This window comes from Penicillium hordei, assembly GCF_028827395.1.
Source record: "Penicillium hordei strain IBT 12815 chromosome Unknown utg000001l_segment0_segment0, whole genome shotgun sequence".
Classification (NCBI taxonomy): domain Eukaryota; kingdom Fungi; phylum Ascomycota; class Eurotiomycetes; order Eurotiales; family Aspergillaceae; genus Penicillium; species Penicillium hordei.
The window spans coordinates 1862438-1875828 of NW_026623142.1; the positions used below are offsets into that span (position 1 = coordinate 1862438).

General features: G+C 48.9%; 6 protein-coding genes across 6 annotated transcripts; 3 read left to right on the plus strand and 3 right to left on the minus strand.

Annotated features, from left to right (window-relative positions):
• Positions 1-152: 152 nt before the first annotated feature.
• Positions 153-563, minus strand: N7537_000698 (uncharacterized protein; the record flags this gene model as incomplete). The annotated part of the gene is made up of 1 exon (XM_056891756.1): positions 153-563. One exon carries the CDS (start codon positions 561-563, stop codon positions 153-155), a length of 411 nt encoding a protein of 136 aa, XP_056756751.1.
• Positions 564-1588: 1025 nt separating this feature from the next.
• On the plus strand, positions 1589-2353 carry N7537_000699 (SGNH/GDSL hydrolase family protein; the record flags this gene model as incomplete). Its single annotated transcript, XM_056891757.1, has 1 exon — positions 1589-2353. The coding sequence occupies one exon, from the start codon at positions 1589-1591 to the stop codon at positions 2351-2353; it is 765 nt and encodes a 254-aa protein (XP_056756752.1).
• A 1264-nt stretch (positions 2354-3617) lies between these two features.
• N7537_000700 (NAD-dependent epimerase/dehydratase family protein) lies at positions 3618-4523 on the plus strand (the record flags this gene model as incomplete). The annotated part of the gene is made up of 1 exon (XM_056891758.1): positions 3618-4523. The coding sequence occupies one exon, from the start codon at positions 3618-3620 to the stop codon at positions 4521-4523; it is 906 nt and encodes a 301-aa protein (XP_056756753.1).
• Positions 4524-5561: 1038 nt separating this feature from the next.
• Positions 5562-6662, plus strand: N7537_000701 (uncharacterized protein; the record flags this gene model as incomplete). The annotated part of the gene is made up of 1 exon (XM_056891759.1): positions 5562-6662. The coding sequence occupies one exon, from the start codon at positions 5562-5564 to the stop codon at positions 6660-6662; it is 1101 nt and encodes a 366-aa protein (XP_056756754.1).
• Positions 6663-7761: 1099 nt separating this feature from the next.
• Positions 7762-10707, minus strand: N7537_000702 (M28 family metallopeptidase; the record flags this gene model as incomplete). Its single annotated transcript, XM_056891760.1, has 1 exon — positions 7762-10707. One exon carries the CDS (start codon positions 10705-10707, stop codon positions 7762-7764), a length of 2946 nt encoding a protein of 981 aa, XP_056756755.1.
• Positions 10708-11156: 449 nt separating this feature from the next.
• On the minus strand, positions 11157-13270 carry N7537_000703 (putative ubiquitin ligase complex F-box protein GRR1; the record flags this gene model as incomplete). Its single annotated transcript, XM_056891761.1, has 3 exons — positions 12304-13270; positions 11564-12247; positions 11157-11504 (listed from the first exon to the last, which is right to left on the minus strand). Exons 1-3 carry the CDS (start codon positions 13108-13110, stop codon positions 11157-11159), a joined length of 1839 nt encoding a protein of 612 aa, XP_056756756.1. The 5' UTR covers positions 13111-13270.
• Between the last annotated feature and the right edge of the window lie 121 nt (positions 13271-13391).

Consider the following 13391-nt stretch of genomic DNA (forward strand, 5'->3'; position numbering starts at 1 on the left):
ATATAGACTGCGCGTTTCATTCTTTCAACATCGAACTTAGGTACAGAAAAAGAGATTGAAAAGGAGCGTATGGGGTAAATATAAAAAAAAAAGTATTTTCGGCTTTTCCACATCAGCCGTCCTTCAACATATTTCTCGGATTGTTTGCTCAGTCAGAGAGCAGTAGGAGTGTAGCTCTGGTCAGGCTTGACGACGTTTCCGTCTGCAAGCTGGTCGTCGCTGTAGCCAGGCCAGATGATCTGGCCGGCCTCAATGTTCTTAACGGACAAGGTAGTGAAGCCGTTGGTAGGATCAAACTGGCCGCTCCAGCCTGAGGTGACGGTGTATGCGCCACATGCACTAGGGCCTCCATTAGCGTGAGAGGCATCGGTGGCCTCCACGACGTAGGTACAACCGGCAGTGTCTGAACCGGAGTCAATGCCAAAGGACCAGGTGCATGAGGTGTTTTCGTCGTTGCAGACGCGCTTCATGTCTCGAATGGTCCAATCAGAGCTGGTGATAGGGGCAGCAAAGATGGAGGAGGCGAAGAGGCCAGTTGCGAGAAGGATCTGAGAGATCTGCATGTTTGCGATTTGGTGGTTTATTGGGTCGTTGAGAGGAGGTGTTTTAATTAAAAGTGTTGGATGTTTGGACTCGGAAAGGCGGGTTGGATGAGAGTTGTGTGGATGAAGTTGTGTGGATGAGAATAGAAAGGAAAGCATCAACAGAAGGGATGAGGGTATTTAAGTCCTTTCTCAATATTCAATCGCTGACCGTCCATTCACTAAAGCATAGGCTATGGGGTAGGCTTCTCTAGTCACTCCGCGATGATCTCTCAAAATAGAATTCCTAGATGCTAATACTATGTCAGTCGACGTAACACTGCAAATCGGACGCATAGGATACACCCCCACTGTTTGCTGGCAAGGCTGAGCCTCATGTCTGACTCTTGGCAAAGTAGGGCCTTAAGGCATGACTTCTATAACTAATTACATGGTGCATAACTTCAATTGTAAGCATTTAGCATATTGCAACGCAACCTAGCCAATCTTGTATTGGGGTCCTCAGGTTAGGCCACCCATGTACCCTCCGAGATGGTTATTTCTAGATACATATTTTCCAAGAAAGAAGCTGAGATTAGGTTCTGACGATCCCAAGGCCACCTCTCCCGGTGGCTTTTGTTGGCTTTTGTTGTTTTTTTTTTTTTTACGAAGGATATTCAGGCCCCCCAACTGCCAGGCTGCCCAATCCTACGTGGATCTAATTTCATGTTTATTTACATGCACACAGTATTGAGTAATTTCTAAAAATGAGAGAAGGAGAGAGAAACATGTACGTATTCCACTGATCAAAACAATCCAGATTTCCCCAAGGTTGTCCAGATCCCTAGACAACCGGGGCCCGGGCCCGGGGCCACGGGTCACGGGGCGGGCCCTGCGCCCCGCCGAGGCACCGGGTGGGCGCAGGTGGATCTCAGCTGGGCTGGGGCTGAGTAATCTCTGCCTAACATTTTAGGCATCAACTTACCGTGGTTTCTGCCAAAGCGACTCTCTCCAACTTTTAGCCAAGCCATACTGCCCTACTCTTCTATTCCTCTACACATCTGACTATGGAATCTCCAAAGAAACTCAAAATCGCAAGTCTGGGCAGCTCCTTTGCTGCTGGCCCTGAAATTCCCCCACAAATCGAACCATATGCCGCCTCGCGATCAGGGCAGAATTACCCCCATCTTTTGGCGCAGCACTTGAAAGCCGATCTCACTGATCTGACGGTTTCTGGTGCAACGTTGCTCAACATAACAGTCGACCCACAGTCTACCTCATCTAATACGACCTTCCCACCGCAAATCTCCGGCCTCCCCGAAGATGCCAATATCATCACCGTGACTGCTGGAGGAAATGACATAAACTATATCGGCGGCATGATCGCCGACGCTAGCGACGCCGAGCTCCAATCGTCGATGTCACTATCACCAGAAGAATTGGCAGAACGGCTAGGAGGAGTCCTCGATCAGCTACACAAACGGGCCCCGGGAGCTCGAATCTTCCTTGTTGAATATCTTGCTGTTCTGGGACCTGGAACTCAACCGAGTCGGAATGTCCCGCTGACACAGGAGAGAATTCAACATTACCGCGGTGTTGCGTCTGTCCTACAACATGCATATTCTGTCGCCGTGGAAGGTCGAGCCGAGTGGTGTGAGACTGTCCCAATTCACCAACTCAGCCAGGAACATGCACTTGGCAGCGAAGAACCTTGGGTTGGAGGGTTTGAATTGGGGCCCCTTTTCCATCCGAATCTTGATGGGATGAAGGCTGTAGCGAATATTCTAGTTGAGACCATCGGCAAGAGGACATTGCCTAAAGCATTGTTGTGAATATATTCATTATACTAGTCTCTGCGTGGTATTACTTGGTGATTACGATTGTCAAGCAGGGCTAGAGCAGGTGTGAGATATTATCAGAGTGGCTAGTATTGATATTGACTAGGGTTGTCCGGGAAGAGGTTTCTCGATTTCTCCCAACTATCAAAGCGAGCGAGTTGGATTCGCCATACCCTACCATGTCCGCACATAGAATGCCAGGCTATGATCTTAACTGAGCTTAGGTGTCCAGCTTTTGCCTCCACAATCATGACTCACTAAATGCATTGGGGCTGGCCTGGGTACTGTGGATGATTGCAGATGGGCCAATCAGAAGCCTACGTTCTACGGTCTGAACAAATGGTTGCGTGTGTGGTCTGGGGTAAAACCTCGTATAGGGTGAGACGGGAATGCCGAGGGCTTCTTTCTCAGCCATCTGCTAATGCAAGCCTTCCTATAAACAATAACTCACTATTATATTCTAGCCTTTGATCCTCATTTTTAACACAAAAGATCTTTAAAACCGAGTACGAAATCTTGCATGCCAGATACACTTGTAGCATCGAATTTTGCTAGCAATCAGAGTACAAATGCACGTATATATTTTTCGTCGGTGAGGGCTATGCATACTTGGCACTTGTATCACAAAAATATAACCAATAGGACGAGGTTTGTCTTGGATACCGGGCGATCCAAGCAAGTAAGCAACTAGTAGCACCAACAAATGCACCAACAAATGCAAGCCATCAATGAGAGTATTGCCCGTACTATTTTGGGTCGTGTCCATCGCAAACTTGATCGTTCTTATCTCTTTCTTTCTCTTTCTCTTTTTTCCCCCTTCTTTTTGTCAAAAGTATATGTTCTATGCTGCGGGTTATGTGGGTTGACCGTTCGGGCTAGAAGAAAGAAAGACACCATACATAGTTTATTCTATATACAATGTCTGTCAATTTAGAAAAGAACCGCATGAGCCGAGTAGTCTTGTAAATTAGCGATGGTCTTATTCTCCTCATCCGGAAGCTTTCGTTCCATCTTTGTCGGGCCGAACACTTCGGGATGTTATCTTCCGGTTCCACGCTTCGCGTACAGCAGGAGCGAAGACTAGCTCTTCGAAAACATCCAAAGGTTTTTCATTCCAATTTTATTCCAAATTAGAGTATCTTGAATAGCCACTCACCAACTCCCCATCTACGGTGTTTATATCAATCTATGGTATAGAAGATATCTTGGACTATACCCCGCATTATCCAACTTCCCTTCCTACAGGCAAGACCACAACATGGGAAAACGCATCGTGATCACTGGAGGCTCCGGCAAAGCCGGACAGCACATTATCAGATATCTCCTCCAACAAGACCATGATATCCTGAACCTCGACCTCGTTCCTCTTCCCGCCGAGCTGGAGGAGCGTGTCCACACCTTGCGTGTCGACCTGACAAACACGGGACAGGTATACAGCGCACTGGGCTCTCATTTCCACTTGTCAGAGCCATTCCGCGAGCCACTGGAGCTAGTCCCCGATGCAGTCATTCACATGGCCGGGTATTCCCGCAACATGATCGTCCCAGACGACGAAACCTTCCGCGGCAACACCTCGGCAACGTACAACATAATCGAAGGCGCCTCGCGCCTCGGCATAAAAAAGATCATCATCGCCAGCTCTGTCACCGTCTACGGCGTGAGTTTCGCAGAGGGAGATGTAGATTATCCCTCCTTCCCAGTCGAAGAAACCGTGGACGCAAACCCTATGGACACATACGCCATCTCGAAGGTGTGCGGCGAGCGCATTGCTCGTGGGTTCGCGCGTCGGTATGGAAGCGATATCTATATCCTGCGCATTGGACGTATTGTCGCCCCGGAGGAATACAAACAGTCCATGTTCCGATCATATGTTGAGAATCCCGAGAAATGGGCACCGCACGGCTGGGCGTACATTGATGCTCGTGATCTCGGGCAGATGTGTGATCTCGCGATTCAGAAGGATGGTCTTGGATTTCAGATCTTTAATGCGGTCAATGATGAAATTACGAATTACGAGAACACCGCCGAGTTCCTGGCGCGGGTTTGTCCCCATGTCCCGGTTACACGCGAGTTGGGGGTCAGAGAGGCTCCCATCAGTAATCGGAAAATTAAGGAACTGCTTGGGTTTCAGGAAGAGCATCATTGGATGAAGTATTATGAATGAGTCTGGGGGAAAATCAAATCTGATTCGTGTTTGTAACAAAGTGGACCCTTGGATCTTCCCTAAGATTTCCCTCCAGGACTCTTTCACGATGTTAGTAAGCAGGTCACGCGCCCGGTTCCCAGGTCCGGATGACATCAGCCGATCTTTTGTGGAGTCTCCAAGGCTCCAAGGCTCCAAGGCTCCAAGGGGAGGTGATATTCACTCCACGTTGTGGGATTTTCTCTTTGCCGAATACCAAGTCCAGACTGTCAAAACAAAGCAAGGACGCAAGGATAGGATGCAAGGGCATCTAATTCACCGAATCCTCCATGCTCCATGGATACAGGCAACTATCCGCTAATAAATGAAATTTTCGAGATGAGATTTTCTCCGTGGCGCAATGAATGCGGGCTATAATCCTGGTACCCCCCGTCGTGAGGCTGGAAATTCCCGATCCGGAAACGGGTTACAATTTGAATATTCTCCCCTTTAGCCGTGACTTTTTAGCGAGATATTTTCAATCTCTTTACCCCTGAACTTGCCCTTTTTTGAATGAGGTTTAGATGAAACGTTGAGATAGGTTCACAATCGTATTGTAGAACATGGAGACCCTGAATTGATAGGTAAGATTGGAGACCTGAGCTGCAGAAAGAGAGGTCCAATCATAAAGTTGGGACTGCTTTTGGATTTCTCACCCCATGGGTATTTCCTGTGTTTATTATTATATTATTACTATTACTATTATTTCTATTTCTATTACTACTATTACTATTACTATTATTACTATTATTACTAGTTGTTATATATTATATATTCTCTATTACGAATTTATACGTCCAAGTCTGGGGTACCCCGATCGGCCCCCGCATGCAATATACGAGATGCGCCCCAGCTTTTGCCTCTTTGTCTCTTTTGGCCCTTTTCTTTCCTCTTTTCTCTTTTGTTTCTCTTTTCAAGTACTGTGTCTGACTTTTCCCCAGTTTATCCTATATCCCCCCCACTTTACCTGAATCCTACATCTACGCCATGCTACTATTCCCCTGATACTGACTCAACGCCATGGGCGATTTCACTGCCGGGGATGGCATCACCGGTGACTACAAGGGAGCTTCCCTGGGCATGCAGATCACCATCGCGACTCTTGCCGGTGTCACTTGGTATAATGCTTTCGAGCTCATGATCCTCCTCTTCGTCACTTTCGCTGAATACCGAGGACTCTACTTTTGGAGTTTATTTATTTCTTCCTCCATCGGTCTACTTCCCTACTCGCTAGGCTTCTTACTCAAATTCTTCGAAATCACCAAACCCCTTCCATGGCTCCCGGTTACCTTGCTCACAATTGGATGGTGGTCCATGGTCACCGGCCAGTCTGTTGTCCTGTACTCGCGCCTACATTTAGTCCTATCAAACCAGCGAGTCCTGCGTCGCGTGTTGACGATGATTGTGATTAACGCAATCATCCTCCATTTGCCCACTACTGTTCTCACTTACGGTACCAACATGGCCGACCACGCCTCCCTGCACTTATGGACGAAAGGGTACAATATAATGGAAAAGATCCAAATGACAGGCTTTTGTCTGCAAGAATTCATCATCTCAGGGCTGTACATCTGGGAAACAGTCCGCATGCTACGCTTAGACCCGGACCGTACCAAGCGCAAGATTCAGTACCAACTACTGACAATCAACTTCATCATCATCATTCTGGACGTGGGCCTGCTCGTCGCCGAGTACTTGGACTTTTACATCATGGAAACCATGCTCAAAGGCGTCGTATACAGCATCAAGCTGAAACTTGAATTCGCCGTCCTCGGTAAACTCATTCACCTGGTACACAATCACGTCTGGAAACCCGAATCCTTTTCTGCGCCACGCGACCTCCCCGATTTCGTCGATGCAACCCGCGTGACCTCCGATATGACCCATGCCTCCCCCAGTGCCATCCATCGCAGACCTTCCCGGATGGATGCCGATGACCTTTCTATCGCCATGTTCGAGCATTTACCGCCCGACCGCATACGAACCAATTCCGATCTCTCCCACTCGTGGAGCAGTGAGGCCCGCGCCTATCATGTGGATCACCTCCCCGTCGACTTCACAAATTCTTTCTGCCATTATCCACGTCACCAAAGTCGGGAAATGCCCGAGAAACCGGGATGAGAATAGACCCCGCCATGGGCAATATCCTCCAACCTTCTTTCCTCTTTATGAATTACGGCTTACGAGATATGATGATCATTGAGACTCCCGATATCCCACTTCATGATCTGCGAACATCACACCATCAGCCAGTCTTCAAACTGGTCTCTCCCCCCCCGACAACCCTGAGGAAAGTCAAGTTCCCACAGACAATCTCCGGGCCTTGCGGCCAGCTCCAGGATTCACCACAGAGTTATTGAACCGCTGATTCAGTAACTTCCCTAATGGGGAATCCATAAATGTGCAACCCGCCAGGGCTCATTTACAATAATACAATATAGATGCATGTTCATCTTTGTTTGTATATAGACCGATTTCTTGTAGTTATCTCTTGAGATGCGCTTGCTAAACATGTCCCAACTATCTCCATTGCACACTTCCTGTCTCAGTCGTATTGCTCTCCCTATTTAGAGTTCTGGCACTAGCATCCTTGTTTATGAATTATAGATTCACCCTCTTCTATGTATAAACCAATGTAGTCTACATAACGTTCTCCTCTTTCTCGAAAGGAAAGGTATCGAGACTATTCAAAGTTATACATGGAAAAGTCACCCAACTGCCCTCGGGGTTTCTGTTACATATATCTTATATACATACATATATATATATATATATATATATAGAAAAGGAGCTTTTTACCGTATTCTACATGTTATGACCAATCATTTTCACCTTTGTAGCTATAACACTAAGAATAGACGAAAGATATCGTAGTATTAAGTTAAGCATAATGTCCCTAATGTCATCCTAAGCTAAATAGACTAGATTATCAAAGTCAGAGACCGCATAAGCGGCCTATTATGTTTGTAACTACATACTAGGAAGGCAACAACTAATTCTACTCTGGTGAAGGATTTACAGCACACAGCCAAGCGCATGTACTTAGGTGTAGTCAAGGGTATTTTATGTGTCGACTAAAGTGTAAATCAACAAATGCCCATCGATGGAATGATACACAGCAAAGCACAGCGCAATCGAAGAGATACATGGAAAGCGAAGCGGCTCGTAAATCGTACATAGAAAAAGGAGCTAGAGACTAGGTTCACCCTAGCACCAAGACTCAAGACCCCAAAGCTCCGAGGCTCGAACGCTTAATCTCGAAGGCTCGAGACCCTTCAATCAACCCATCAGAGAACTTGGTCACAGCCACCCACGCCGGACTGAACTGTCTCACCTCGTCGAGAGCGGGAATGAGGCCGATTCGGTTATTGTCGCTCCATAGGCAAGTGATGCGGCCTGTGATAGAGGACGAGTCATGCTTTGAGAAATCTACATCAACAGTCCACTTGTTGTCCCATGTACGACTCCACAGTTGGATCCGGTTCAGACCATCTGGGGATGGGTTGAGGAAGCGGTGGTCCGGAGCGGAGGAGCCAACCACACTAAAGTTTGTAATGTAGTTGCCGTCCATGTTGATACGGCAATTACGCGTGTTTTGGCCTGATACTTCGAATCGAACAGAGGAACTGTCAGGTTGAGGGTGGGAAATACTGAAAGAAATCCAGTCCGGCGACAGTTCAGAAGCCTCAACCAGAGAGTCGGCATCCTCGTTTGAAATGGATAGAGAATCGGCACTGGAAACAACATGTGGAACTGGTGCACTCCAGGAGCATCGCTGGACTTCATTTTTGCCTCGGAAAATCCATTCACATGTATCATCTTGGCCGGCTGCGCCGGGGAGTCCGTAGGTAACATCCTTGACAAACGGAGGCATGCCAGTCAGTGAAGCAGTAGAGATCCCGTTGTCGAGATCGACCTCTTGCAGGAAGAACAGCTTCAGGCGGTTGGAATCTGCGAACGGGAAGGCGACAAGGTTGTAGATCATGGTTCCGATGAAAACAAAGAGTAGGAAGATAGGCAGGTGGTATGTATAGCGGTGGATAAATGGCAGGATAGGCGCAAAGAGGAGTGCAGTAAGAATGGAAATGAAGAGATAGACAATTAGCTGGGGACTACCATCCTGCCCAGTCTGGCTGAGAGCGCTGGTAATCAGAAGGGCGAGCGGTACGATCAGCATGAGAATTACAGGAGCTGTGATGAGTAGCTGCAACAGCCACGTCCATCGTGGCAACACACCACTCCACCCCTGCTCGTGTGCATACACGTTTGGGTCTTTCTCTTCTTCCTCTTCGTCTAGTTCATCAGATGCGCGGTCCGCCCCAACGCGGACATAGTTGGCAAAGGTGGGGCGGTGTGGGCCATGCAAGAGTGATGTTGACTCAGTCGGGTCCTCTTCAGCATCATCGTCCTGGTGTTCATCACCCGATGCAGCAAGCCGGCTTCCCTGGGTACTAGGCCGTCGTGACTCAGCTAATCTACCAACATACTCTGTCTTTGTTGGCAGAGAGAACAATTCCAGATAGGAAATCCATGTGGCCAAGAAGGTGCCAGCAAAGTAAAAGAACATAAAATAGCCACCCGCGAGTCCTTCCTCGTTCTCGTAAACGGTGACAACTACCATGAGAGACCAGGTAAGAACAAACATCCAAGTCCAGGTATAGACTCGATGAAAGGCTGATGGACGTGCAAAGTCTGCGACGCGAGACACAAACCAAGCCAAGAAGACCCAAGCCGAGATCATCATACTCCATACGGCGTATGAACTGCTATGGGCAATCAAAGGGTTGACTTTCGTCACCATGTAAGCCAATCCGACGGTCACTGCCGTAGGAATTGAGATCAAGAACGGGAACCTGAAGAAACCACGCAAACCACGCAACGGAATGTTGTCGTCGTTGATCTCAGAATACGCCGATGAACGGAAGAGGTACATCTTGTCAGCCCTTGAAAGAATGATACTGGTGACAAGCAATGTCAATGGTGCCACAATCAGCAGGGTGACAGACAACGCAAAGAGTGTGTGCAGACGGAACACGGCAAAAGCACTCCCAAACAGATCGAACCAAACAGCCCGAGTACCTGAGCCGCTAGGCACAGTTCCATCGTCGCGGAGATGTCCATCGAACCGATCAGTTGTGTCAGAGACAAGCTCCTCTGTCGTAGCAACAGCAGTAGAGAGCATATGCCAAAGCGAGTCGATACTGGTGTGTCGGGCATCATCCTGATCAGTATGATAACGAGCCCTAGGTTCAAAGAAAGCGACATCCAGACCGCGCAGGCCCAAGATACCGTCCAGAACAACATAATCCGTCTGGCTGCTAACAAGACCCTTTTCGAACCCGTTGGCACTCAACACTGAGCCGAATGGGTGATGTGATTTCGCATACGCCTGGGTGACCTCCGTATCGGAGCTGCGGAACAGTGTAGCGCGACCTCCAGCACCTGCGCCCTCCAGGTTCAGGAATGTGTGCGCAAAGCGCGCCATCGGGTGCTGGCTGTATGCGCGTGCACCGTTCAGATAGTCCTCCTCGCCATTGTTGAAGAGAATCACCAACCCGCGGCGCGGCGCATGGCCCGGTGTCAGGAAGTATTTCACCAGCTGGAGACACGTCACCACACCGACTCCATCGTCTGTCGCTCCGTACCCGGTCGAAACACTGTCGTAGTGCGCATTCACAAGTACGCCTCCCTTGCCAGAGGGCATTCGGCCAGGAGTCTCCCACCAATTCTGTTTACTATCTTCTGAGCCGCGAATGTAGACGAGGATGTTGGTGCCTTCAAAGTAAACGCCGACGCTTTTATCGATGAAAGTCAGGTTAGACACCAAATCGTTGAAAACAAAAACATCGGGCTTCTCCTCCTTCGCGTCGCGGTATTCCTCGGTGGATGGAGCGGACTGCTTGATCGCGTCGATGCGCTCGAGCAACCACGAGCGGACCTTGTCATTCTGGTGCGAGTTGTATGGGTGATAGCCTTTTGTCAGGCTTTGGAGATCTTGCCATGCCTCTGTGAGGTTAAGGCCAATGGGGCTCGTCTGAGGCGCGGATGGGACGTTGAGGTGGATCACTAGTAATGGGATAATCAAGGCGAGGTACACGGCCGTGGTGATGATTGTTACCGGCCATGGCGTGAATGCCAGAGGGTTTCTGGCCTTGTAGGTAGCCATACCCTGTGCTGTTCAAGCTGAGAGGGAATGGGTGGAGTGGAGGTTGAAGTTGGAGTCGAATTAAGGACAAATGCGGGGGTGACTTGTGGTATCGTCATTACGGTACATAACTTTACAACGTACATTTATGCACAAGTCCTGCTACACCAACACAACTGCAGTCATTGAGCCGGAGAATTGAGTGACAGAAATGAGAATTGCTTAAATTCTATGCGATTACACATTGACAAAAAAATAATAATCCAAGTCCGTAACCGCTAGCGTACTAATGCATTTCCCACAATAACACAGAATGAAGGATAAGGTGATCTTTGCTCATATGAGTAGAAATATGTCTGCCTGTTTGATCCCGCTAAGGATCGCAGATAAAAGAAAACAGGGAATTGAATAAAAGGAAGAAATTCGAGGGCCTGGGCTTATTTTCGACTGCAAAGAAAGGGGGTATCGTATCAAGTATTCAAAGGCCCAACGTCGATATAATCATCGTCTCCGTCGTTGATGACAGTTGCGTTCATCAGCCCAGTCATCTGGCCTTCATCTTCATCGAGTTCTTCGTCGTCATCGTACATTGTAGCTTCGGCCTCTTCTTGGAATTGTGGTTCATTTCGGTTCAAGTGGTCCCGAAGTCGATTGACACCGTCGCCGCTGAACACACAGAAGACGTCCCGTTGTTGTTGCGTGAACTCTGGAGGGGCTTCTCGGCAGAATGCAGTGAGGTTTTCTCGCAAGAACTCTTGGACGCCGGTCAAACTCAAATGAGTCAGGCGTGGACAGCTATTCAGCAAAGCATGAATACCCTAAGCCGTAATGTTAGTATTGCATATCGTGTGCACCAGGACTTTTGACCGCGACTCACCTTCATTCTCAACTGAACGCAATAACTCAGGTGCACACGCTCTAGACTGCTGACGGAAGGATGGTGGCCCATCTTGGGCCGTGCCAACGCTAATATACTCTGATCGGTGATAGCCTGGCATTTAACTAGCCCGATTCTTCGGAGCTTAGGCAAGGTTGCCAATTGCTGTACACTACGGTCCGTTAGGAGGTTGCAGCAGGCCAGGTCAATGTATCGAATTCGGTTGCAGGACTTGACCAGGTTCATCACAGCCGAGTCCGAAATGTTCGAACAGTGTCCCAGGTGCACATAGTGGAGATTCTTTCCTAGCCTGCAAATGGCCATCACGGATCGATCTGTGATAAATCGGCATTTGGCCAGTACCAGATTCCGCAAACGAGGAGCTGCATGCACGATTCGCTCCACTGCATCGTCTCTGACGTTCTCACATGCGGTGAGATCGAGGATGCGAAGACTGTCAAAGGTCATTTGAGGAGGTAACGATATGAACGCATGGTCGTCAATTTCTGTGCAGTGCGCGAGCCTCAGTTCTCGGAGATGCCGCAGTGTCGTGAGCAACGGAGTCACTGATATGCTAGTGACAAGTTTGCAGTCATGCAAGTCGATCTCCAGTATAGACGGGCAGTTCTCAGCAAAGGACTGAATGGCGCGGTCTGAGACATTGGAAACCCCGTTGAGTTTCAACTATTATACAATTAGCGGTTGGGTTCCACACAAAATCTCGCATATAATCCACATACCCTTTTGATTTGACGACACTTTTGTGATACAATGAGCAAAGCGTCGTCGGTGACTTTTGAACATCCCGTGATGTTCAGGCCTTGCAGACGGGGGCAGTCCCTAGACACCGTGGCGAGCGTGTGGTCTGTAAGGTGTCGCAATTCTGAAACATCCAGCGCTTGCAGATGCCGGTTCCCCTCCACCAAGTCCGACACGCCCTTATCCGTCAAGTTCTTGCAGCTTGTCAACGTCAGCCGCTCAATCCGCTTGCACTGGTTGAAAGAGAGGATAGTCCCATCGCTGACATCATCTGACAGAGCAGATAGATTCAGTCTCTTGATAAGGTCTGCGTAGTTGAAAAGACTATCCGGTTTCCCCAACGATGTAGTCACGCTTCTCACGTTGGCCCAGGTGTTGCAAGTCGGCCGATGCCACAGTATCCCTACTGAGTTCGCAGCCCATCCTCGACACACCAGCATGGAATTGAGCATATCTGAGGGCGCAACCAATTTCGAGAAAATCGCGATCAGAATCTCGGGCGGGAGGCGGCCGATCGGCGGCAGTGGCTCGGATCGTTCACTTGACAGGCGAGAATCGCGGAAGTTGGCCACACCGATGGAGGATTGCGAGTCGTTGGCCTGGGCCATGAAGAAATCGGTGTCATCATCAGCGGCACGTTCGGGTGACGTCGATCCAGAGGTTTCGGAAGGGGCTGCACTTGAGCATCGATCGGCTTCTCGTAGCCGATGCATCCTAGTCGGAGTAGGTTCGCTTTTCGAAGTTCGCTTCAATGTATTTTTTGGGTGTCGGTATGGTTGAAATCTCATAACTTCAGGGAACTCTGCATGGGCGGTGCATGTGAGACTGGAACAGGCAAGTCCGGTCCACAGATGCAGCCAGTCTTTAATCAGTCAACAAACCTATAACCCTTTTTTTTGTCTGAAGACTGGTAGATGAATGTAATTTTCCGGAAATATCTGCAGCAAGGTGGGTGCACGAGGGGGTGTAAGCGGTGGTTTCGCGGCACGTATTTGGATGGCAAGGGAGAGGTGGACAAGGGCAGATCGTTCAGAATGAAGTTGAACCAATCTAGATCATGGCCCCAAGC